The sequence below is a fragment of the Peromyscus maniculatus genome, chromosome 3 (assembly GCF_049852395.1).
Source record: "Peromyscus maniculatus bairdii isolate BWxNUB_F1_BW_parent chromosome 3, HU_Pman_BW_mat_3.1, whole genome shotgun sequence".
Taxonomy (NCBI): domain Eukaryota; kingdom Metazoa; phylum Chordata; class Mammalia; order Rodentia; family Cricetidae; genus Peromyscus; species Peromyscus maniculatus.
Window position 1 is genome coordinate 32,803,212 of NC_134854.1, and position 25,443 is coordinate 32,828,654.

A 25,443-nucleotide genomic window follows, 5' to 3' on the forward strand; every position below is an offset into this window, starting at 1 on the left:
CTTGATCATAAAAGACCTCAAAGCCCACCTCCACGGTGACATGCTTCTTCCAGTAAGGCCATACCTCCTAATAGTGTCACTCCCTTTGGGGACCATTTTCCTTCAAATCACCACACAAATTAACATGGCTTGAGACCCTCATAATTGTTGTTTGTATGTTCACAAGTGTCTTCATAAGCTTCTATAGTTAGTAAAGGTAAGATAGATTGTAAAGTCAGTATTGGAAATGTCTTTAGAAATATAATGTCGGTATAAAATATAAATTTTCTCCCATGTACCCACCTTATTCCCTCTGAAATTTATGACCTCTTTAGTTTAATTGAATATATGAGGATGAGGAGCATCTGTGAGGAGTTGGGGAAGGGAAAAAGAATAAGATCAAAATGCATTGTGGTTTTTTTGTATATACAAAGACAACTCTGCACCTAAAGTTCAGGGAATATCATGGAAGATGATGAAGAAAGATTTTAAAATCTAGATTTTAATATACAGTTTTACATATATATATTATATATATATATAATTAGTTGATTATATAATGTAAACAATAATAGATCTAGCCTATACTCCCAGGGTCCATGGAAGAATCTAACAACCAGTTAAGGATTCTAATCTGAGGAATATCAAATGAATCTAAGCACACTGAATTCTTTAGTCCATTCACCTCATTCTTCTAAGTCAATTCTATCTACACAGTTTCTTTTCTGCTCTCTTACTTCGCTCCTCTCAGTCCCTTCCGCTGTTCTCTCATCTCTATCTAGTTCTTTCCATCTCCATCCTTATCTTTGCTGTTCTCAATTTCCCAGTCTTCTGAGGGAATCAGTATATATACACAAACAGTAATTCTTTGGCAAAGCAAGGCGAGGCTTGAGGTTTTCAGGGTAGCAGTGAGAGGTGGTAAGGATCCACACATAAAACAATAAATGTCATCTTCCAATTACAACCCAAAAGGGGAGTGACTAAAGGGGAATTCTCTGGTTGGGTCAACTAAAGGCTAAGATCAATTAGGGAATCTGGGAATAGCACCTGACTGAGGAGGAATTAAAACTTAATTTGCACAAGAAAGAAGCTTGGCCGCCTATCACCTGCCTGGCCTTGAGGGCAATCTTCTTGTGTCAGTGGGAAGTAACTGCCTTAACTCAGTAACTAGCAAATGGCTAAAACAGCGTTCCTGGAATGTGAGCAGTAAATCTCTTAAATTAGGGTCTTGTGTAAATAACCTGGGGTGAAGGTAAGGAGTTGAAGGTTTAATTGCTAGTGGTTCTTTTCTCTATCTGTGGGTGAGATGAGCTAATGTTTATCTGTGTGTAGTTTTGTCCTTGGAAAAAGGTGTCTTTGCTGAAACACTTTTGTCTGGAGACTGGCCCTGGACAGATAGATGTTAATGAAAATTAAATTAAACAGTTATCCAATTACCCCAAATGTATAGGGAAAGTTGTGTCCAAGATTGAGATGCAGTCGTGAGATTACATGTATACATAACACGGAAATGTGCGGTAAATGGGGAGAATCATAGCTGTTATTGCACAAGAAGTTTACAACAAGAGACAGCCAGTTCATTCAAAAGGCAGTAATTCCATAACACCTTGCATGATAGTTTCCTCTAACACAACCCTTAGTTCTGATAGGTTGACCTTCTGAACTCTAGTCACTGCTGTGGACTTTTGCTATCAGCAGCTCTCAATAATTATATATTAGGCATATATATTTTTATATGCCTAAATATACAAATACAACATATTCAGTTTGTTTAATGTCACTTATATGTATATAATGTCAGGGCTGACCACTTGGTATTGAATAATCAGATAGGAGGATCATCCTTAGGGAAGACTGTTTCTTCTTCCACTTTCAAACATTTAGTGGCCTGTAGTTCTTTGGTTATGAGTAGAGCCTTGTGAGGTTCCCGCTTTCATTTTGGCTTGTCTGATGGTTTAGTACTTCTTCAGGCCTTGTTGAAGTATTATGGGTGAAGCTTCCCTCTCATTTCTAGGAGACAAAATTTTACAACAGATTTCCTGGTCTTTTGGATCTTAAAATGTTTCTTCCTCATCTTCCATGATATTCTCTGAACCTTGGATGCAGAGTTGTCTTTGTATATACAAAAAAACACAATACATTTTGATCTTATTCTTTTCCCTTTCCCAACTCCTCACAGATTCTCCTCAACTTCTCCTTGTACACAACTTCATGTACTTCTCTCTCTTTTAAAACAAGAAAACAAACAAACAAAATTTCCTTCTCCCTACATCTATCCATCACGAACAGCTTCTTGGATAGGGGTAGGATTTTATGCTTACTTCCTCTCTTCTGTGCTGGGCAGGCCTTGTGAATGTTGTTATAGTGTATGTAAGTTCCAAGATGCATCTGCCCTGTTGTGTCTGGAAAATGCTGCTTCCTTGAGGTCATCCACCACTATGGCTCTTAAAATCTTTCCACACCCTCTTCTGCACAGATTTTTGACCCCACACTTGAGGAGTGTGATACAGACACCATGTATAGGGCTGGGCATCCCAAAGTCCCTTCTCTACACATTGTCCATTGGTGGGTTTCAGTGTTAACTACTGTAAGAAGAAGCCTCTCTGATGACAGTAGAGAACTACACTTATCTATAGGTATAGCAATATGCCATTAGGAGATAGTTTATTGTATGTTGTCTTAGCAGAATAATAATAGTAGAGTTTTCCCTAGCGCCCATGACTTAACTAGCCTTAGGATCTAGGCCTCACTGACACTGTCTGATATAGATGGAACCCAACTCTTGAGTGTGTCAAAAACCCACCCAGAGTGGTTGATTACCTCTGGTACCATTTGTTCTGCTCTTGCACCAGTATATCTTGCAGGCAGAGAGCTGCTGTAGGTTTCAGGGTGTGTAGCTGGGTATTAGCTCTGAGAGCTGCTCTACCATCTGTTCACGTGGGAGACGCTGGTGGTGTAGTCACCACTGCTTTATAAGTTTACCACACGCTATAAATTGGAGAAATGAAGTATTTTATTTGCCATAGTATACACTAAAGTTAAGCTTCTTACCTAAATTTCCAAAAGGTATGAAAATACTGAGTATGCCACCTCCCAAATACCAACGTGCTTCATTTTCTCAATATATTTCCTTTTTAATAAAAGCCGCATGCTCTGTGGTACTTACCATACACTCAATATATACCAACTAAGTACAAGTAATTTCACAAGAAAATAATCAGAATTTTATAGTAGACAAAACTTCCCAATAGAATAAAACCTGTATTCCCCCTAGATTAAAAGTCCCCAGCTTATTTACACTGGGACATGTCCTGATGAGAATGCTTTGTACACACCTGCATGTGATTTTTAGAATCCTTGTGACAAAATGGCACTGCGAGACTGCTATTTTTGTCTGTTTTTGTTTTTTTGAAATGTCAAGTTCAAAATATGAATAATGAAAATATCTTATGATGTGTTTCAATCCAGTAATGGTTTCTGAAACCATAGCACAGATCAAGGTTGGTGTTCTGTGGGTATTATCTTTGGGAACTGTTCAGCACAGAGCAATGGCTCTCACTGTTTGACAATGACCAAGTCAGTTTCTTTCCCATGACTTGTGGATCTGGTTGTTACATAAAACTGTAGTTCACACCAAAGATGCTTTCATGGGAATTCAAGAAAGGATTGATATTGAGGGGTCATACACAGTAAAAGCAAAGGCACCCAAATACATCCTAATGTTTTAAGACAGGGCTTACTGAACTCAACAGGTGGCTTTCACCTTTGTACTTTAGATAAGAAACTAAGGATCTATAACTCCTTACAGATTACAAAATAGTCACATATTTAGTGCCATTGTTAACATTTCTAAAAAATAAAAAGCAGGGGACAAAATGAAATTTTTTCTCTAATAGTATTCTACTACAGTAAGTGACTTTTCTGTAAGGAATTTAAACCAAGCACCTGGGGAAAGGAGCCAGTATAAAAAGCGATTTGAAATTGAATTTATCTGGAGACAATGCACCATAAGAAAGTAGGCAGTCTTATTCATAGACCCTGCCACCTTGCTTCTTGCATAATAAATACACATTAAATGGTAATAATTAGAAAGAAGCAACATGCACAGCCTTTATCTCTTACAGTAAAATACGTATAATGGAGGGCAAAATACAAAGCACAAAGTCAAGGATGACGTCTGCCCTTAGCCTAGCATCTGCCTCCTGTGTGCTTGTTTTGCCTGTGTTCTTCTCAGAGAGTACTTTCCATGATTAGATTGCGAGAGCAGTGAACTGGCTTTTTCTCAGAATGGTGGGTCTTCTTTTCTTTCCTTGGTGTTCTGCTAAAATAGTCCCCTAGGAGGCGGTATATCTGAGTGCCACCTAAGGTGATCTGCTGAAGGGTGTTACAACTTCTTATGCCTTGAGCAGCATGCACACAAGGAAACATTTCAGTCAGAAAATCAGAATGCTTTTAGGAAAAAGCAAGGCAAACAATTTGATCTATGACTCCACCCTGCTTAACTGATGAATGCATGTAATTAGTATTAAAAATGGAATCATTTTATTAATTAGAAAGAAGATAGAGAATTAAACACAAGAGACTCTTGAAAACTCTATGCTACTCAGTGCAATTGTATTTGGTTGATACCAAGAGATAAAGAGTTGGTAAATTAAACTCAAATAACCTTTGCTTAATTTTAAATAAAATGAAAATTATTATAAAATGTAATTGTATTTGAGTAAATTTGTGGTGGAAATGCTAAGGTTTTTTTTTTTTTTTTTTTTTCTTTTCTTTTTTTTTTCCCCCGGAGACAGGGTTTCTCTGTGTAGCTTTGAGCCTTTCCTGGAACTCACTCTGTAGCCAGGCTGGCCTCGGACTCACAGAGATCTGCCTGCCTCTGCCTCCCGAGTGCTGGGATTAAAGGCAGGGGCCACCACCGCAGGGCGGAAATACTAAATTTTAAGATATTAGGCTTAAAACAATTTTTCTTTCAAACTTACAGGTTTCTTTCCTCTGCAAACCACTAAATGAGTATTTCTCTGGGTCCTCCTTAGGTTCCTTCTTCTATCACCTTCTTTTTTTCTTGGTAGTGGTGAACATAGAGATTAGTAGTCATCATAGATTTTTTTTGCCCATGTTTATATTTTAAATAGTCTTTTTGCATTTTTTCAATAATATTTTTGGTTTTTGTTTTGTTTTGTTTGGTTTGGTTTGGTTTAGAAAACAATGACTTGCCCTGTGCCTATCAACAATCAACAAAACAACCAGGCATTTTCAATTTTCATCTTGATTAATGCGCTAAGATAGTCTGCGATGACCCTAATATGTTCATTGCTGTTTGTTTTGCAGATTCAAGAATGGCTTTGCTTAAATTGCCAGACGCAGAGAGCAGTATCAGGACAACTTGGAGATATGGGCAAAATGCCGCCCGTATCATCAGGATCCAAGGCATCCCCTGTGCCTGCCCCTGCGGAACCATCAACCCAGAAAACACCCGCAGGGGCCCATGTAAAAGGTAAAAAGAAGGAAACAGAAGTAAAAACTGAAACTGAAAAACTTATTCCAGAAAAAGAAACACCATCAATTGAGAAAACCCCTCCAACGGCCACCACAGATCAAAAACTAGAAGAGAGTAAACTAGACAAGGGCAAAGTTTCAACCCGGCAAGAGAAGAAACCACCCTCTGAAAAAGAGCAGCCGCCCATCGAAGATAAAACCGGAAAGAAGCCACCTGCAGAAGAAAAGTCGGCACCTGCAGAAGAAAAACCACCGCTGGAAGGAAAGAAGCCAGCCCCTGAAGAAAAGAGATTACCCCCAGAGGAAAAGCCACTGGCCGCGGAGGGGGAAGAGAAACGCGACATACTTGAAGCTCATGTAGACATTCCCGAAGAGTCCGCAGGAAGAGTGGCCGCAAAGACAGCGGAGAAAGAGGAGCAGCCGGAGGCCAGGACTGCAGATCTGCCACTGGACGCTCCTCAGACTCTGCCCAAGGCAGGAGAGAAGGAAAGCCCAGCAGTGAAGCCCCCACAGGTGGAAGGCGGTGCCAAGTCTGACCAAGGGGAGCCCGGCAAAGAAAAAACAGTTAAGTATACTTCCTACCATCACAGTCTTGAATATGCAGGTCACAGGTTTACTTAGTACCTGATGTGATCACGGAGAGAATGGATGTGAAAACCTTTAAACCATGAATTACGTTTCAGAGAACTCTATTTTTTTTTTCACTCAAATGAAAAGCAATGGCATTTTGATACCTCAATGAAATTACATAAAGCATATAGATAAAATTCTCTAAATCATACAGAAAAATGAGAAGATTTTTTTTTATAGCTCCATGTTCTCTTTTTTAAACCCAGAATGGGTGTATAAGTCAGTTTTTCTCTTTTCCTAAAATAAAGTATCATTAAGGTTTTGTAAGAGGCAAGTAGTTTTTGTGTTGTTTTGGTAGGTTTTCCTTCTGATAGGTTTCTAAGCTGTGGTCAGCCAAAAATTTCTTGGTTAAAAAAAAAAAAAAGAGGCATGGTAAAAATCTAGAATGAATGGAAATTTATGTATTCATATTTAATTCTAGATTTTTCTCATGATTTAGTGCCATACATATAATATGGGAGGATTAGTTATAATCTGCATATAGTATGGAATGATACATACTTTTCCTTTAGTGAGAAGTTTCATGAATGTTCCATTTTAAGTAATATTTGCATAAGTAATTCTGCAATTTTAAAGGCACTCTATTCTTTCAAAATATATTAATTTTAATTAAATCTAATTACATCATCCCTTCTCTCCTGTCTGTTCCCTCTAGCGCCTGCCAGCCCCCCTTACCCCTTTACTTCCTCTCAAAGTGATGGACTCTTTTGCTTTTCTTTTTATTGTTATGTATATATTTGTGTGTATGTATATATACACAGGAGTTAAAATACAAGCTGCTTAGAGATCCACAAATATCTTATATCTAATTAAATAACCTTAATTCATAGAGGACACTGATGTTTCACAGAAAAATGACCTATTGTTTATCTATTAAAATTCCAAGTGGAAGTTACAGTTGCAACCTTGAATCAGTTTGTAGGGGTTTGCTATTTTGTGTTCACTTTGACACATGCCTGCTAACCGGTCTCCACCATCTTTCTTTCTCATTCTGATCATCTTTGTGCGTTCTGCATTTGCCATTTTCAGGATTTCTCTTTGTCAGTTTCCATTTTTTTTTTCCTTTGATTTTTCCTTCTTTTCTATCCAGAGAAGTCACACGAATTACCTCTAAGTTCCCATGTACATATGTGTCTCTATTTTGGGTTTCAGAACTGTGTGCCCAAGTAGATAGTTTCCCTTTAGACGGCATTGCAGATTCAGGCTCAACATGTTTGACTATTGCTTGTTTTTCTTAAGAACCCACCACTCTATCTGACTTTCTGTAATAGTAACACCATCATTTACTTGTCTCTTGTCTTCCAGGCACTAATCTGAGGCCAGATAGGTTTCTTTTTTTCTTGCCTCGGTCCTCCATGCCATTATTGATCATAAGGACATCCCTCTATTTAATGTTTCCCTGAGTTCCTGCGTTTGTTATTCTCCTAGTGGTTATAGATGCAGATTCCATCAAGTTTTTCCTGACACTTTCCAATATTTTACTTACTCCATGTGGGATCTCATTTAACCATTGTTTTACCTTGGTGTGCTGCTAATCAAATGCCTGTAGCAATACAGGAAGTGTCAGCTCCCTCGTGATACACTTGTTTGCTCTTTGCATTGTAAGTTTTATCAATGCATGACCTTTGTGTGTGTTTGTTATTGTTTTGTCTGCCACTAACCTACCAAAGAAAGGGTTAGCTGAAACTGTGTAATATAAGCCATATTTCTTCTTTACCAAACAATTAGCTTGAAATTAACAATGAACAAATTAAGTGATTGCTTCACTATATTTTTTTCTTACAGTAGGACTTCCAATTTTCTTTTAGGATTTTGTAGACCATATGAACAATTAACAGGAAATTAAAGAACACCAATACTATCAGTCTATTTCCAAAATCAAAAATAAAACGTTCAGTCTTGCATTTAAATGATATCATAAACATTCCGATATTTTGTTTTCCTGCCTTGAGTCATTTACATAGCAGTCAGGGTATCCACACCTGTAAGATGAATTGCTAAATGATCTTATTAATAAAAACCCAAAGCCAGATATTGGGTGAACACCGAGAGATCAGGGAATAGGACATGCCACAGCCAACCTCACCTCACCAACTCCTCAGCTTCCAAAGAGAGTGACCTCATGTATACCCACGCCTTTCTGTCCCTGCCATCTCACTTCCTCTCTCTGCCCAGGTACATCACTTCCTGTCTGTCTGTAGAGACCTCCAGACCTTTATAGTTAGTGTTGGGATTAAAGGCATGTGCTGCCACACCTGCCTCTGTTCCCAGTGTGGCCTTGAACTCACACAGATCCAGATGGCTCTCTCCACCCTCCTGTCTGTTCCCTCTAGCCCCGTTTCCAGAATGCTGGGATAAAGGGCATGTGCTGCCATTGCTTGACTTCTATGTTTAATGTGGCTGGCTTTTTCCTCTGATCTCCAGATAAGCTTTATTAGGGTACACAATATATTGTGGGACACAGTATATCACCACACACACCCACAGTGGATAGTCCTGCCTAAATAGCTTAGGTTGGCTTTTCACCTTCTGGTATCTGGCTGCAATATAACTTCCCTACAACCCTTACCATTCTCTCCCGGTGAGAAATCAAAACCACAGAGGCTTCCATGTGTTTCTTATGCATAGATTGTTTTCTCCCCGCTGGACTGTCTGGGCTTCTCTGTGTGTACCTGTGCAGCGCCTTCCCTGCAGGTCCATCGCAGAAGTCCCTCCTGAGCTGCTGTCCTTTGGAGCCCACCCCTCCCTCACCCAGGACTGAAAGTCAGCCTCTCCTGCTGCACAACTCCCTTATATTGATTGCTTTTTTTTTAATCGCTATTGAAAATTCCAAGCGATACTCCTCGTTCACCCCTTACCATGGTCTAGGCACTTTATAAAACCCATTTCCTACTGTCTAACCTACGCACATCTTGATAATATAAGCATTATGATGGTTGTTTTAAAAATAGGGAAATTAGATTTTATACTCCAAATACAAGTATACTTGGAGGGAAATAGCAAGGATCTTAGTACAGTTCTGATTATAAAGCCTCTATTTGCAGCTGCCACCTAGGAGGATTTTTCTCCTGGGACACTTCTGACATAAGGTCTTTCCTTATTAGCCATCTCCTTTTGCAACTTTTGGCACAATCTTTTGGGTAACTTTCACAGCTTGTCTATCTATACTACTTTACATCCTTTTATCAATTTGTCAGTTGTTTCAATATTGTGTTGTTTACATTTCATTGTTGCTAAATCATTGTTTCTTTATTCAAGTTTCCTGAATGTGTTTATTATATAAAATTAAAATGAATATATAATATATTGAAATGAATATATTTGAATATTATATATTTGAAAGTATACCTCTTTAAACTTTTTAGTTTTGTATTTTTAATCATGTTGCTATAAAATTCTGTCTTTTTACTTATTTATCCAAGCAGGAAACTTAGTTTTTATTTCATATGCCATACTGAAAAACTACAGTTCTCCAGACGGGAATTGAATTAACAGAGATTTTAATGTGGACTTTGGTTTCTGTTTAAAATAACTGAAGGATTAATATTCAGTTTATCTATTGACATAAAATACAACGTCTGCATTGTTTTGTGACTGCATAATCAGAGTGAAAAATGATCAAGTGTTCTAGTGAACTATTTTATCTTTTTCTTGGGCTGAGTTCTGTGGACTCAATCTTGATTGGAATGCTTTAGTTATTCATATTTGCAGTCCATCTTAACATAAACTTTCTATAATGATCAAAAATAATCTCTGTGTTCTTTCAGTTCATTTAAAATAAAGTCCAGAAAAAAATAACCAAGCACTTACTGTTATCTGTCTTTGCACATTTTTATATGAATCCTAGAACTCATTTTTTTTCCTTTATTCAAAATTTTTTTATTCATTTTACATACCAACCACAGATCCCCTCTCTTTCCTCCTCCCGCTCCCACCCAGCATTCCTCCCAATACCCCCATTCCCTCTTACAAAAAGATAAGGCCTCCCATGGGGAGTCAGCAAAGCCTGGTACATTCAACTGAGGCAGGACCAAGCCCCTCCACCCCCGAATCAAGGCTGTGCAAGGTGTCCCACCATAGGTAATGGGCTCCAAAAGGCCAGCTCATGCACCAGGGATGGATCCTGATCCTACTGCCAGAGGCCCCTCAAACAGACCAAGCACTTATGCAGAGGGCCTAGTCCAGACCCATGGAGGCTCCACAGCTCTTGGTGTAAAGGTCATGAGTTCCCACTAGCTTGGTAGAACTCAATTCTTAACTCTTTCCATCTTAAGACACTTTTGTCTTCCTTCAACGTGAAGTGCTGCTGGCTTCAATGCTTGTGGAAAAGCACAGACAAAGTGGACAAAGCATGTGCATTTGTGTGCATTTTCTCACACTAGGTTCCCCACAAAGTACCCCACCAGCAGAAGAGTGTCAAGCGGGACTAACTCATTACTGCCTTCTCTCTGACTCATCTACTGTCCAATCAGTGGTGATGGATGCTCACAGGAAAGGGGATGCTTCGATCCCTGCTGTCTGGTAGCACATTGAAAAGACTGAAGCTTAGCCCTGAAATTCTGGAGTGATTTTTGTAATGGTTTTTTGAGACAGGGTTTCTCTGTGTAGCTTTGCACCTTTCCTGGAACTAGCTTTGTAGACCAGGCTGGCCTCGAACTCACAGAGATCTGCCTGCCTCTGCCTCCCGAGTGCAATGCATAGATAAGCAAAACTCAAGTAACAAAATTCTTTGCATGGAAAACATGCAATACAATATAGGCCAACGTGATGGAATGTAATGATAACCATTAAAAACAGATAGAAAATGTTTTCTTTAGGGAAATGAAAAATAACAACATGGCTGTTTCAAAGCTGTGCCTACAATACTGTGAGAAATACTGTTCTCACCGCTTGACTTCATCAAAGGTGACAAAAATTTGTATGCAAAAGCAAGCTAACTGAAATTTTATTCTTATTTCAGAATATTAGAGGTTGTCCTAAATGGTATTTAATATTAAAAGTGAAACAGATAATTAATAAAAAATGTAAATTTCCTGATGATTCAAATAAAAAATGAATACATTTTACAAACCAGTATTATTTTATACACCTATATGTGTGTGTTCTATATGTTATACAAAAGTATGCTTGTTAAATTTCTATCTTTAAATATTATTTAACTAAATAAATTAATATCTTTCCTTAAATAAGTACACTCTTACAAATTTTTGAAGCACCCAAGAAAAGGTTTCCAATCTTTTAGTCTGGTATAATAAGAAATTGGTGAAAAAATGGTCCACATTATGTTCACATGAGTCCTTTGACTATATTCTAGCATGTGGTACTTCAAACATCCATTTTGAAGTTCAATAATTAGAGAAAAAAGATCCAGCTTATGGACTCTAATCTGCATCTAATTTCCCCTTGTTAATAAGTGTTATTAATGAAGCAGTGTCAAGGACCAGTTAACCACAAGACAGACAAATGGTTGCCAAGTCCTGATATGTGGAAATCCTTTTTAAATCAATTAATAACAGTTATAAAGATTAATTTGTAGGTGCCTTCAATCAGTGAAGCAAAGGACCTGATCATTGAGTTATGTGATGTTTTACAGCTAAACTATGTAGTTAACTAGGGCACATTATTCTGTGAGGGGATACACACCTAAATCTAGTTACTGGGAGAAAATGAACATTATGAAGTTTTTCAGTGTACCCTGGTGAACTTGACTCTCTCCTTTGAATCTTCCAGTGAGGTGCATTAGAAGTTACTAACTGATACTTCATCAGCCACTCCTAACATATTGTCTTAGACCCACAAGCCTATAGAATGATCATTTATACACTTGCTACCCTTTAATACAGAATAGAAACATCAGCAGAGCAGCAGCCCCACAAAACGTGGTGATTGAGACAGAGACATGTGGGAAAGAGACAGGCCCAGAGGGATGATCAGGTAGAGTATAGCACAGAGAAATACAGGAAGCATGGGCCCAGAGGGAAGCCATACACAGGCAGGTGTAGGGAAAATATTTTGATATTTTGTGTTAGCGTTTCATGAGTTTATTTTTGCTTTTATTTGTTGCATTCTGTGTAGCTAGTCTTAATTTTATTTTTATAAAAATTTCAGGATAGACTTCAAAAATCTATGTTTTCAAACTATTGTGTCTTTTTATTATGCTCAATGAATTGTTCCAAACAATAATACATACTTTACCTTCATATGTATGAAATTTTATCATGTTTTTGGGCTTTACCATATATGTAGGCAGAAATAAGGTATAAAGATAATGTTATCAAAATTAAATTATGAAAGATCATATTTTGATTGATTTTTCTTCACAACCATGGTGTTTACTGTGAGTGATGGGTAGATGGCATTAACTAAAGAAATCATGGAGACTATCTTGTTCTTTCAAAAACTGCTCTGTGTCATCAGGTGGGATGTGATGAGGTAGTGCTGTCCACTCAGGAAAGCCTTTTGTTGGTGGGCTGGTGTGATGTCCCAATGGGTTTGTTTTTGTTTTCTGCCTGTTTGTTTATTTTCTAGAGAGAGTGAGAAAGAAAGGATATGTGGGTGAATGAGGAGGTAGGAGGGATCTGGGAGGATATCCTAGTAAAAGTTACTATTGCTGTGATGAAACGTCATGACCACTGAAACTTGGAGAGGAAAGGGTTTGTTCCATTTTACACTTCTAAGTGACATTATCACTAGGGAAGTCAGAGCAGAAACTCAAACTGGGCAGGAACCTGAAGGCAGGAGCTGATGCAGAAGCCTTGGAGGGGTACTACTTACTGGTTTGCTCCCCATGGCTTGCTCAGTCCAGGACCACCAGCCCAGGGACGGCACCACCCACAATGGGCTGACCCTCTCCCATCAATTAAGAAAATGACTTACAGCTGGATCTTATGGAGGTATTTTCTCAATTGAAGTTCCCTTCTTTCAGAAAACTCTAGCTTATGTCAAGTTGACATAAAGCTATTCATCACAGAGGAGTTGAAGGAGAGAAAACCATAATCAGAATATATTTATGAAAAACTTTTCAATTAAATAAAAGGAACACACACACACACACACACACACACACGAGCAAGACTGACTCTTTTAACAATTTAAATTTTGTCACAATGTAAATGCATTGATACAGATAATGTATTTGAAGAAAAGTGAAATTAAAATGTAAAGGGGCCTCATGGAATTAATGGAAGAAAATCAAGTAACAATGAGAATTAATATGTAGTTTAAATTTAGGTTAAATGAAAACTAACCTAAGTTAGTGGTTATCAATTGTTGTCAATTTTGTCCTCATACAAACATTTATAAGACTATTATCATATGCCAGGGGGTAGTGGCACACACCTTTAATCCCAGCATTCAGGAGGCAGAGGCAGGTGAACCTCTGTGAGTTTGAGGCCATCCTGGTCTACAAAGCGAGATCCAGGACTGGCTGTAAAGCTGCACAGAGAAACCCTGTCTTGAAATAGGAAAAATAACAACAAAACAAACAAACAAACAAACAAACAAACAGACAAACAAACAAAAACCCTATCATATAGCTGAATTTTTCCATATTTATTCCTAAATCATTAATGGTTATTTAATAATAATGGCAAAGGTATGTGATTGGTTTGACTCTAATCCATTTCCCTGTGTCTTTCCCACTCTACTAGGAAAAGGAAGAGGACAAATCAGACACCTCCAGTTCTCAGCAGCCCAAGAGTCCACAAGGTCTGAGTGACACAGGATATTCTTCTGATGGGATATCGGGGTCTCTGGGTGAAATTCCAAGTCTTATACCAAGTGATGAAAAAGATTTGCTCAAAGGGCTCAAAAAGGACTCCTTCTCACAAGAAAGCAGTCCTTCCAGCCCCTCAGACTTAGCAAAATTGGAAAGTACAGTACTATCCATTTTGGAAGCTCAGGCAAGTACACTGGATGAAAAATCAGAAAAGAAAGCACAGCCCCAGAGGGTTTCTCCCGAGCAGTCTCAGGACCAGCAAAAAACTCAGATTCCATCTGAAACACTGGATGTCACTATTTCAGAAGAGGTCAAAGAGAGCCAAGAAAAGAAAGAAAGTTCAAAAAGGGACAGCCAGCAAGGCTTTCCTTCCAGGAAGGACCATAAAGAAAAGCCTGAGCTAGCTGATGACCTAAGTCCAAGAAGAGCATCCTATGACTCAGTGGAAGATAGCAGTGAGAGTGAAAACTCCCCCGTCACACGTAGGAAGCGGAGGACTAGTGTTGGCTCATCAAGCAGCGATGAGTATAAACAGGAAGACAGTCAAGGTTCGGCGGAAGAGGAGGACTTCATTCGCAAACAGATCATAGAAATGAGTGCTGATGAGGATGCTTCTGGCTCTGAAGATGATGAGTTCATTCGGAGTCAGCTCAAAGAGATCAGCGGTGTGACTGAAAGCCAGAAGAGGGAAGAAGCAAAAGGGAAAGGGAGAAGCACAGCAGGAAAACACAGGAGACTGACTCGCAAGAGTAGTGCCAGCTTCGATGATGACGCAGGGCGACGCCACTCCTGGCATGACGAGGACGACGAAACATTTGATGAAAGTCCTGAACTCAAATTTCGAGAAACTAAAAGTCAGGAGAGTGAAGAAATTGTAGTTGCTGGAGGAGGAGGGTTACGGCGATTTAAGACGATCGAACTCAACAGTACAATAGCAGATAAATACTCTGCAGAATCCTCTCAGAAGAAAACAACTTTGTATTTTGATGAGGAGCCGGAATTAGAAATGGAAAGCCTGACAGACTCACCTGAGGACAGATCTAGAGGAGAGGGTTCCTCTAGTCTCCATGCATCCAGCTTCACTCCTGGCACATCCCCTACATCAGTATCATCACTCGATGAGGACAGTGACAGTAGCCCAAGTCACAAAAAAGGAGAGAGCAAGCAGCAGCGCAAAGCTCGGCACAGGACACATGGCCCTCTTTTACCTACCATTGAAGATTCTTCGGAGGAAGAAGAATTGAGAGAGGAAGAAGAACTGTTAAAAGAGCAAGAGAAGCAGCGAGAATTAGAACAGCAACAAAGGAAGAGTTCTAGTAAGAAATCAAAGAAAGACAAAGATGAACTTCGAGCTCAGAGAAGGAGAGAAAGACCAAAGACACCGCCCAGTAATCTCTCTCCCATTGAGGATGCATCTCCCACAGAAGAACTGCGCCAGGCGGCAGAAATGGAGGAGCTCCACAGATCCTCTTGTTCTGAATACTCACCTAGCATAGAATCAGACCCAGAGGGATTTGAAATCAGCCCTGAGAAAATAATAGAAGTTCAAAAAGTGTATAAATTGCCCACAGCTGTGTCTGTGTACTCGCCAACAGATGAGCAATCCGCTGTGCAGAAGGAAGGTGTCCAGAAGGGTCTGAAAAGTGCTGAGGAGATGTACGAAGAAATGATGCACAAAACCCACAAATATAAAGCTTTCCCAGCTGCAAATGAACGAGATGAAGTCTTTGAAAAAGAGCCATTGTATGGTGGCATGTTAATAGAGGACTACATTTATGAATCTTTAGTAGAGGACACGTACAATGGATCAGTAGATGGCAGTCTGCTCACAAGGCAAGAAGAACAGAATGGATTTATGCAGCAGAGAGGAAGAGAGCACAAAATAAGACTCCCAGAGCATATTTATGATGACCCTATGCAGAAAATCACAGACCTCCAAAAAGAGTTTTATGAGTTAGAAAGCTTACATTCTGTGGTGCCTCAAGAAGACATAGTTTCAAGCTCTTACATCATTCCAGAAAGCCACGAGATAGTGGATCTGGGAACCATGGTAACTTCTACCAGTGAAGAAAAGAAATTATTAGATGCTGACACTGCCTATGAAGAACTCATGAGGCGGCAACAGATGCAGATGACAGATGGATCCAGCCCCACACAGACCACCATTGGGGATGACATGGCCGAGTCCACTATGGACTTTGACAGGGTGCAAGATGCATCTTTGACATCCAGTATCCTTTCTGGAGCATCTCTGACAGACTCTACCAGCAGTGCAACTCTCTCTATCCCAGATGTTAAGATAACCCAACATTTTTCAACAGAAGAACTGGAGGATGAGTATGTAACTGATTATACAAGAGAAATTCAAGAGATCATTGCCCACGAATCACTGATATTGACCTACTCTGAGCCTTCAGAAAGTGCTGCATCTGTTCCACCCTCTGACACACCTTCGCTCACATCATCTATTTCTTCAGTCTGCACCACAGATAGCTCCTCACCTGTTACTACCCTGGATAGCCTAACCACTGCTTACACAGAGCCAGCAGACGTAATAACGAAATTTGAAGACTCTGAGGAAATTTCTTCATCAACTTATTTTCGGGGCAGCATCATAGACTACCCAGAAGACATAAGTGTGTCTTTAGATCGGACCATCCCACCCGAAAGTAGAGCTAGTGCGGATCATATTATGATTTCCTTCTCTAGTATAACACCGTCGGTCACAGAATCTCTAAGTCCTAAAGCTGACAGGCCACAAGCAGACGCCGTGTCCACTGACTTACCTCTGTCTGAAAAGGATCCAATAAAAGGCAAGAAGGAAACTGGGGATGGAATTATTCTAGAAGTTTTGGATGCTTACAAAGATAAAAGGGAAGAGTCTGAGGTTGAACTAACAAAAATAAGCTTACCTGAAACTGGCTTGGCCCAAACACCTTCTGTAACAACCCCTCAAATGAAGGAACAAGCCGTATCTCCATATTCTGTATCTGGAAAGCTCCCTGGTCAGGAAAAGCCCACATATAGGTTACCATCAGCTGGTCTTCCCGTTTCTACCCATCCATCTAAGTCTCGTCCATTTTTCCGAAGTTCTTCTTTGGACGTATCAGCCCAGCCACCCCCTCCTCCTCCCCCACCACCTCCTCCCCCTCCGCCACCACCTCCTCCCCCTCCTCCACCATTGCCCCCAGCAACTTCACCTAAGCCATCCACTTATCCTAAAAAGAAGCTGGCAGTGGCCCCTCCAGTGACTCCAACGACGATTGTAGAGGTCACGACGGCTCAGAGGAGTAACGGGGTACCTGCAACCAAAATCTGTACCGCTGTACCTCCTCCTGTCCCTCCTAAGCCCTCTTCCATCCCAACTGGACTTGTGTTTACACACAGGCCAGAGCCAAGCAAACCCCCGATTGCCCCCAAGCCAGCAGCTCCTCAGCTTCCCGTGACTACACAGAAAACATCAGATGTATGCCCCAAACCAACAGGTCTGTCTTTGACTTCAAGTATGTCCTTAAATTTAGTGACTTCCGCAGATTACAAACTGCCTTCCCCTACCTCTCCACTCTCCCCACACTCTAATAAATCCTCACCAAGATATTCTAAGTCTCTAATGGAGACTTACGTGGTTATTACATTGCCCTCTGAACCTGGGACTCCAACAGATTCTTCTGCTGCTCAAGCCATTACCAGTTGGCCCTTGGGATCACCCCCAAAAGATCTGGTTTCCCTTGAAACGGTGTTTTCTGTAGTTCCTCCTGTGACAGCTGCAGAAATTCCAACTTCTTCACAGCCAGCCCTGTATGCACCAGGAGCTTTGGAGACATATCCTGTTGCCCCTGTTGTAACTCCATCTCTATTTCAAGGAGCTCCAACTTCACTTACACAGTTTCTTCCAACAGAAGCTTCAAAAATGGAGGTTTCTGCAACCAGAAGTGCAGTCCCAAGTGTGGCTCCCAGAAGCGTTTCCATACCCATTCCTCCAGAGCCTCTTGCTCTGGACAGACATCAGTACAGGGAAAATGGAAAGTTGCAGCTTATTGGTGATGCCATTGATTTGCGTACAATACCAAAAACAGAAGCTAAAGCAACTGAAAAATGTATGGATCTTTCTGCTTCTGCAATGGATGGGAAAAGGCAGACCACAGCAAATGAAGTTTACGGGCGACAAATTAGTGCCATCCAACCTTCCATCATAAATCTCAGTGCATCTTCCTCATTGGTAACTCCAGTCACCCTAGACTCTGAGACGGTGGCTGTTGTCACATGCACAGATACTACAGTTTACACAACAGGCACAGGAAGCCAAGTGAGTGCAGAGCATGCGATGACGTCCCCACTCCAGCTTACTATGTCAAAACATACTGAGTCACCATACAGGATACCAAGTGGCCAGGCATTTCCTGTGATCAGAGATGAAGCGCCAATAAACTTATCCCTAGGTCCTTCAGCTCAGGCAGTGCCTGTTACAAAGCCTGTCACTGTACCTCCTGTGGGTGTCACAAACGGCTGGGCTGACAGCACTACGTCTCGGGGGATCACGGATGGGGAAGTGGTGGATCTCAGCACATCCAAGTCTCACAGGACTGTTGTTACAATGGACGAATCTACTTCAAGTGTGGTGACCAAAATCGTAGAAGATGATGAAAAACCCGTGGATTTGACTGCAGGGAGAAGAGCTGTGTGCTGTGACATGGTTTATAAGCTGCCTTTTGGAAGGAGCTGCACAGCACAGCAGCCTGCAACAACCCTTCCTGAAGACCGTTTCGGTTATAGGGATGACCACTACCAATATGATAGATCAGGTTATGGTTACAGAGGGATTGGTGGAATGAAGCCTTCCATGTCTGATACTAATTTAGCAGAAGCTGGACATTTTTTCTATAAAAGTAAAAATGCTTTTGATTATTCTGGAGGAGCTGATGCAGCAGTAGATCTAACTTCAGGGAGAGTATCTACAGGTCAGTATGATATAGTAATAGACCCTGCCTTGAAATGCCATTACGGTGTTATGCATCTCGTTTCAGGATGAAAACTGCCCCTCCTCTGGTTTTATTTACATTTTGGCTTCCCTTGGATGTTCTGGCAATATGTTTTAAAGTCCATGTGCATTTTTTGTTCCTTCGTGGTTCTTGCTGTTGTCCTCGCCTGCATGTGCCTGCATGTTCAACATTGCTTTTCTTCCGCATCGCATTAGGTTAACCTGTGGATTTGCATGCAGTCCCATTCATTGCGCTCATCAAGATAAAAGGGCTTTCAGACCCAAACAGCATCATTCATTCTGAGAACTGGACTATAACTCTACCCTGTATTTCAGGTGAGGTAATGGATTATTCAAGCAAGACTACAGGTCCCTACCCAGAAACACGCCAAGTCATTTCAGGAGTTGGGATTAGTACCCCACAGTATTCCACAGCAAGAATGACTCCACCTCCAGGACCCCAATATGGTGTGGGAAGTGTTTTGAGGTCATCTAATGGTGTTGTCTATTCTTCAGTAGCAACTCCAATCCCCTCCACATTTGCTATCACCACTCAACCTGGCTCCATTTTCAGCACCACGGTGAGGGATTTATCTGGTATTCACACAACAGATGCACTGACTTCATTATCAGCCCTGCATCAAAGCCAGCCAATGCCTCGATCATATTTCATAACAACAGGTGCATCAGAAACAGACATCGCAGTAACCAGTATTGACATCAATGCCAGTCTGCAAACTATTACTATGGAAACTCTTCCTGCTGCGACGATGGACTCAGCTCCTGCTTTAACCACAGCATCGGAAGTATTTTCTGAGGTGGGAGGAGAGGAAAGCACTCTTTTAATTGTCTCTGATGAAGATAAACAACAACAGCAACTTGACTTGGAGCGAGAGCTCCTGGAACTGGAGAAAATTAAGCAACAACGCTTTGCTGAGGAACTGGAGTGGGAACGTCAGGAGATTCAGAGGTTCCGAGAACAAGAAAAAATCATGGTTCAAAAGAAGCTGGAGGAGCTGCAGTCTATGAAACAGCACCTCCTATTTCAGCAAGAAGAAGAGCGGCAGGCCCAGTTCATGATGAGGCAGGAGACCCTAGCTCAGCAGCAGTTACAGCTTGAGCAGATCCAACAGCTGCAACAACAGCTGCACCAGCAGCTGGAGGAGCAAAAACTTCGCCAGATCTACCAGTATAACTATGACCCCTCTGGAAATGCTTCTCCACAAACCACCACTGAACAGGCAATTTTGGAGGGTCAATATGCTGCTCCAGAGGGCAGTCAGTTTTGGGCCACTGAAGATGCCACCACTACCGCCTCTACTGTGGTGGCCATTGAAATACCACAGAGCCAAGGATGGTACACTGTTCAGTCTGATGGGGTGACTCAGTACATTGCCCCACCTGGCATCTTGAGCACTGTTTCAGAGATACCTCTGACAGATGTTGTTGTAAAAGAGGAGAAACAACCCAAAAAGAGAAGTTCTGGAGCTAAAGTTCGGGGGCAGTATGATGAGATGGGGGAAAGCATGGCAGACGACCCACGGAATTTAAAAAAGATAGTGGACAGTGGAGTACAAACCGATGATGAAGAAACCGCTGATCGGAGTTACTCAAGTAGGAGGCGAAGAACTAAAAAGAGCGTTGATACCAGTGTCCAAACAGATGATGAAGATCAGGATGAATGGGATGTGCCTTCCAGGTCAAGGAGAAAAGCACGTCCGGGGAAATATGGAGACAGCACCACTGAGGGTGACAAGACCAAGCCCACGTCCAAAGTCTCCAGTGTAGCGGTTCAGACAGTTGCAGAGATATCTGTGCAAACTGAACCGGTGGGAACCATACGGACACCTTCCATACGAGCACGAGTGGATGCCAAGGTAGAAATAATTAAACACATTTCAGCACCTGAAAAGACTTATAAAGGGGGCAGTTTAGGATGTCAAACAGAAACAGATTCAGACACACAGAGCCCTCCATACCTGGGTGCCACCTCTCCACCCAAAGACAAGAAACGCCCGACACCTTTAGAGATTGGTTATTCATCATCTCACCTTCGGGCAGACACCACAGTGCAGCTGGCTCCTTCCCCACCCAAATCTCCAAAAGTCCTTTATTCACCCATCTCACCACTTTCACCAGGCAAAGCTTTAGAATCAGCCTTTGTACCTTATGAAAAGCCCCTCCCTGATGACCTAAGTCCACAGAAAGTACTACATCCAGATATGGCTAACGTTCCCCCAGCAAGTCCTAAGACAGCCAAGGTGATGCAGCGTTCTATGTCCGACCCCAAGCCTCTGAGTCCAACAGCAGACGAGAGTTCCAGGGCTCCTTTTCAGTGTCCCGAGGGCTTCACGGTAAGAGGGATTCGATTCAGTTAGAAGACAATGGATGAGTTGATGTTAATCATGTGTTTGCAGACTTGGAAGGTAACAAAACTAGCATGTAGAAAGTGAAATACTAAAATTGAGGGAAGATTATTGCATTATAAGTGTGTGGGCCGGGGGGGGGGGGCATGTTCACTTAAAAATGCCAAAGATAAAAGCTGTTATGTGAGACTGAAGTTTTATTCTTAATATGAAAATCTCTAAATTGCAACCTGCTTTCAGTGTATTTAACTAATATTCCTTTCCCCGCATGGTGGAATAAACGTTGAATATAAACAAACAAGGCAAAAGATGAAGCATGAGCATGCATTTAGATCAGGAGTGCTAGGACTAAGGACTGAAGTGCTGGTCAAATGTGTGTGGTCAGTCTCTTCTTCCGGCCAGAGTATTGACCTCAGCTTAGCATAAGCTCATTGTCCAAGATGCGCAAGTGAAAGGATGCTCCTTTAGGCCCAGTTCATCCATGCTTATTTTGTTTGGGGCAGCTTTCTTAAACTAATTTCAGAGGAAACTCACTGCTACTGCTTATAGAAGCATAACTAATTTTTATGCTGGTTTCAATAGTAGAGGTTATTTTTTGATGCATAATTTTGCCTCAAGGAAAGAAATAGATAAATATGTTAGACATAAAGATGTAAATGGCAATGGGAAATGTTAATTACCCATAATAGCAGGCATATTCTAATTAATAAAATTAATTATATATGGTTTAAGTATCAGTTCAGTTTTGAACAAATCTCAAATTAAAAATTTCCCATGTGCAGTAGTTTCTTAACTCTGGACCTTCAAACTCTGAAGCTTCTAAATACAATAGTCTGAAATACCACTATTTCCACTGATCCCCATGTGCTAAACGGTGGCTGTGATCTATAAAATATAACATAATTTTAAGTATATACATCATTATATTATTTATTACATAATATACAATATATTATATGTGTTATAAAATATATTATATATTATATGATATAAAATATATATTCTTTAATCTGTAGTTATAAAGACATGGTATTTATAATCATATTAATTAAAATTTCACATCTAAATTTTCCATATTTATAGTGAAATTTCATTATCATCCCTATTTCCTTCTCAAAGAGTATTTTGAAGTAAATATTATAAATATAAGTAAAATTGTCTTTATGTGGGTACAGAAAACAAAACTATGGTTAGATAGGCACTTGTGCATTGAGATTGCATTCAATTTTCAGTTACTTTAAGATAGTTCTGCTTCTGGAATCTGTTTAATCTTTTGTGAAAGTGACATTTAAATAATTGCAGTGCATATTTATTTATTTATTTATTTATTTATTTATTTATTTATTTATTTATTTATTGGTTTTTCTAGATAGGATTTCTCTGTGTAGCTTTGCGCCTTTTCCTGGATCTCACTTGGTAGCCCAGGCTGGCCTAGAACTCACAGAGATCTGCCTGCCTCTGCCTCCCGAGTGCTGGGATTAAAGGCGTGCACCACCACGCCCGGCTATGCATATTTATTTTTATGGCCTATAAATTCACATAAATAATAAAATGGAAACACATTGTGTTTTGCACTTTGAAAGGAGTATTCCAAGCTTCAGTCAGTAGAAAGAGGAGCTTTGCCATTGATGATTGGTCATCTACTCATTGTGCCTTGAAACTTTTAATTCAGTTGTGGCAGAGACTCAAGCTACTGGGATTTTCCTCACATTTCCCTTTGCATTTGCAAATGTACAAGGAAGAAAATAATGGGTGGCATGGGTATATTAAGTAAAACAACCAAGTGATAGCTAAGTCTGAAACATCCTAAGTTCATTGAGCCTTAGAGCACAACTCCAACTTCTAGAATACCTGGTCAACTTCTACATATAACAAACATGGAAAAATTGTATACATGGTATTGATACTGATATTGGTAGGACCCACCACAACAAACACAAGGTAACTTTTATAGTCTATAAAAGTCTGGACCAGCATCTCCTGCTTCCAATAGGTCAGGAAAGGTTCCAAGGAGGGGACTCTGGGACATGAAGGCTGAGCTTTCTGCTGGATCACAAAGAGAAAGGTGAAGGTCATTCCAAATAGAGGACAATAAAGATTCAAGTGTCCAGATTAATAGCCAGATGTACAGCTAAAGGGGGTAAACAGGGTTTACATTCACTAAAACTGGCGTGGTGAGTGAGGGGTCAGCTACAGGGAATCGAATGGATCAAACTTCCTTTGTCGGTGAGAAGCTAGTTCAAGGTCACCATCCTTCTGTGTTCAGCCTCTGGACTCCTGTGTTCTGCTCTTTCCCAAAGTCAGTTCTCTAAGGAGCAACGAGGGTAGTTTCTGATTAAAATCTATGTAAGCAAATACATTACCTGCTTCACAATTTAAACTCACTAGTAGAATCTTACAAAGTTCAATCAATACTAGGAATTTATTTTTTATTGAAGTTTTTTTCATGCAATATATTATTCTGGTCATGGTATCGCCCTCCCTCATCTCCTTTCCAATCTTCTCTACATACCCACCCACCCAACTTCATTCTCTCTCTCTCTCTCTCTCTCTCTCTCTCTCTCTCTCAAAAATAATAAGAAAAAGAAAAAGCATGAGGAACACATATACATTGAGAGACACACACAAAAAAAATAAAATCCATGAGAATATAAAATAAGAAAATACAATATATGAGCAAAAGACTAGTAAAATAAAAAATGTCCAAACAAAGAAGTATGAGATTGAAAATGTTCTTCAAAAATAATATTGCATTGTTTTTATGCCATCTATCTACTGCTGATCATGTGCCCTGCTCTTAGTTATGATCTGTACACCCAGTGAGGCTCCATTGGAGAACACTAGTTGTTCCTTTGCAAACAGTGATCAGTTGGAGATAGCTTCTTGGTTATAGATGGGAGCTTGTGTCCCCTTCACTCACCATTGTGACTCCCTGTAGCTTAGACCTGTGCAGCCCCTGTGCATGTTGCCACCGTCTCTGCAAATCATATGTGCAACAGTCCTGTTGTGTCTGGAAGACACTATTTCCTTGGTGTCCTGCATCCCCTTGGATTTTTACAATCTTTCCACCTCATCTTCTGCAAAGTTCCCTGAGGAGAGATATTTGATAGAGACATCCCATTTAGGACTGAATGAGACATTGATCTATAGGTATTGGTGAACATTGTTTGAAGTCAGTTCATTTCTATGTTCCTTAAGCAAACAATAGTATGTGGTGTTCTCCTAAGTCCATGGCCTCCTATCTAGTGTTAGGGTTCCATCTCATTGAGTGGACCTTATAGTTACTTCCACAAGTTTGTGCATCAGGCAGTTTATCACTCTAGACAGACCTCAGGGTTTGTAGCTGGGCTGATGTTCACCCTTCTCCCCTGGAAGTGTGCAAAGCACCTTCCAGTACTACAAACATTTGGCAATGGGGGTGAAGAAAGCTTCAGGTAGACATCAGGTTGACTTTTCCATGATCTATGAGATATATAAGTGTTGTCTTCAGCAATAGGCCCTTCCCATCAACTTTTGGAGAGCAAGAAATAGCCTTGGCAACAGCCTGAGTAGTTTAGGGGTTTCAGATGGGCTTTTTTGGCCAAAAACTTAATTAAATGAAACCAATTCCTTGCTCTGGCAAAAGATGTCTAGTTGTAGCCTTGTCTAGTAGTAGCCTTGTCTCCCCGTTCATTTGGTGACTACTCTGTTTAGATTTTATGTTTCTATTTTAAGAAGCTTCTGTTGTTTGTACGTTTCAATATGACCCCTCACAAATGGTCCCTAGTGTAAGTTTCCATTCTCCATAGTCCCTCCCTATTTTAGTCACTGTCCTATTGCTGGGAAGAGACATCATGACCAAGGCAACCTGTATAAAAGGAAGCATTTAATTGGAGGACTGCTTACCATTTTAGAGGGGTCGCTCATGATTGCTATAAAGGAAGCAGATGTTCATGGCACTGGAGCAGTAGCTGAGAGCTTTACAGGAAGAGACAAAGAAACACTGATCCTGACATGGGTGTTTGAAACATCAAAGCCCAACCCAGTGACACACTTCCTCCAGCAAGGTCACACCTCCTAATACTTCCCAAACTGTTCCATCAATTGGGAGACCAAACATTTCAATACAAGAGCCTATGAGGCCATTCTCATTGAAACCACTACACTCCTTTATGCCTGACTTCCCTCCTTACCTCTATTTAATTCTCCTATTCTAATTCACCCCCCATCTTTCATAACTGTGTATTCTATTTCCCCTTCATTGAGAGAGCCTCCCCTTCACCCTAGTTACTATT

General features: G+C 40.5%; 1 protein-coding gene across 7 annotated transcripts in view; it reads left to right on the forward strand.

Moving 5' to 3' along the window:
- Positions 1–25,443, forward strand: part of Pclo (piccolo presynaptic cytomatrix protein) — a 341,169-nt gene that overhangs the window by 144,456 nt on the left and 171,270 nt on the right. For 5 of the 7 annotated variants that reach the window (XM_076566313.1, XM_042272921.2, XM_042272922.2 and 2 more), the window contains exons 4-6: positions 5,311–6,042; positions 13,758–18,783; positions 19,140–21,157. In XM_076566313.1, coding sequence (XP_076422428.1) covers positions 5,311–6,042; positions 13,758–18,783; positions 19,140–21,157 — 7,776 coding nt within the window. The remainder of the gene's footprint in view (positions 1–5,310; positions 6,043–13,757; positions 18,784–19,139; positions 21,158–25,443) is intronic. The other 2 variants (XM_042272923.2, XM_076566312.1) reach the window with 1 other exon arrangement.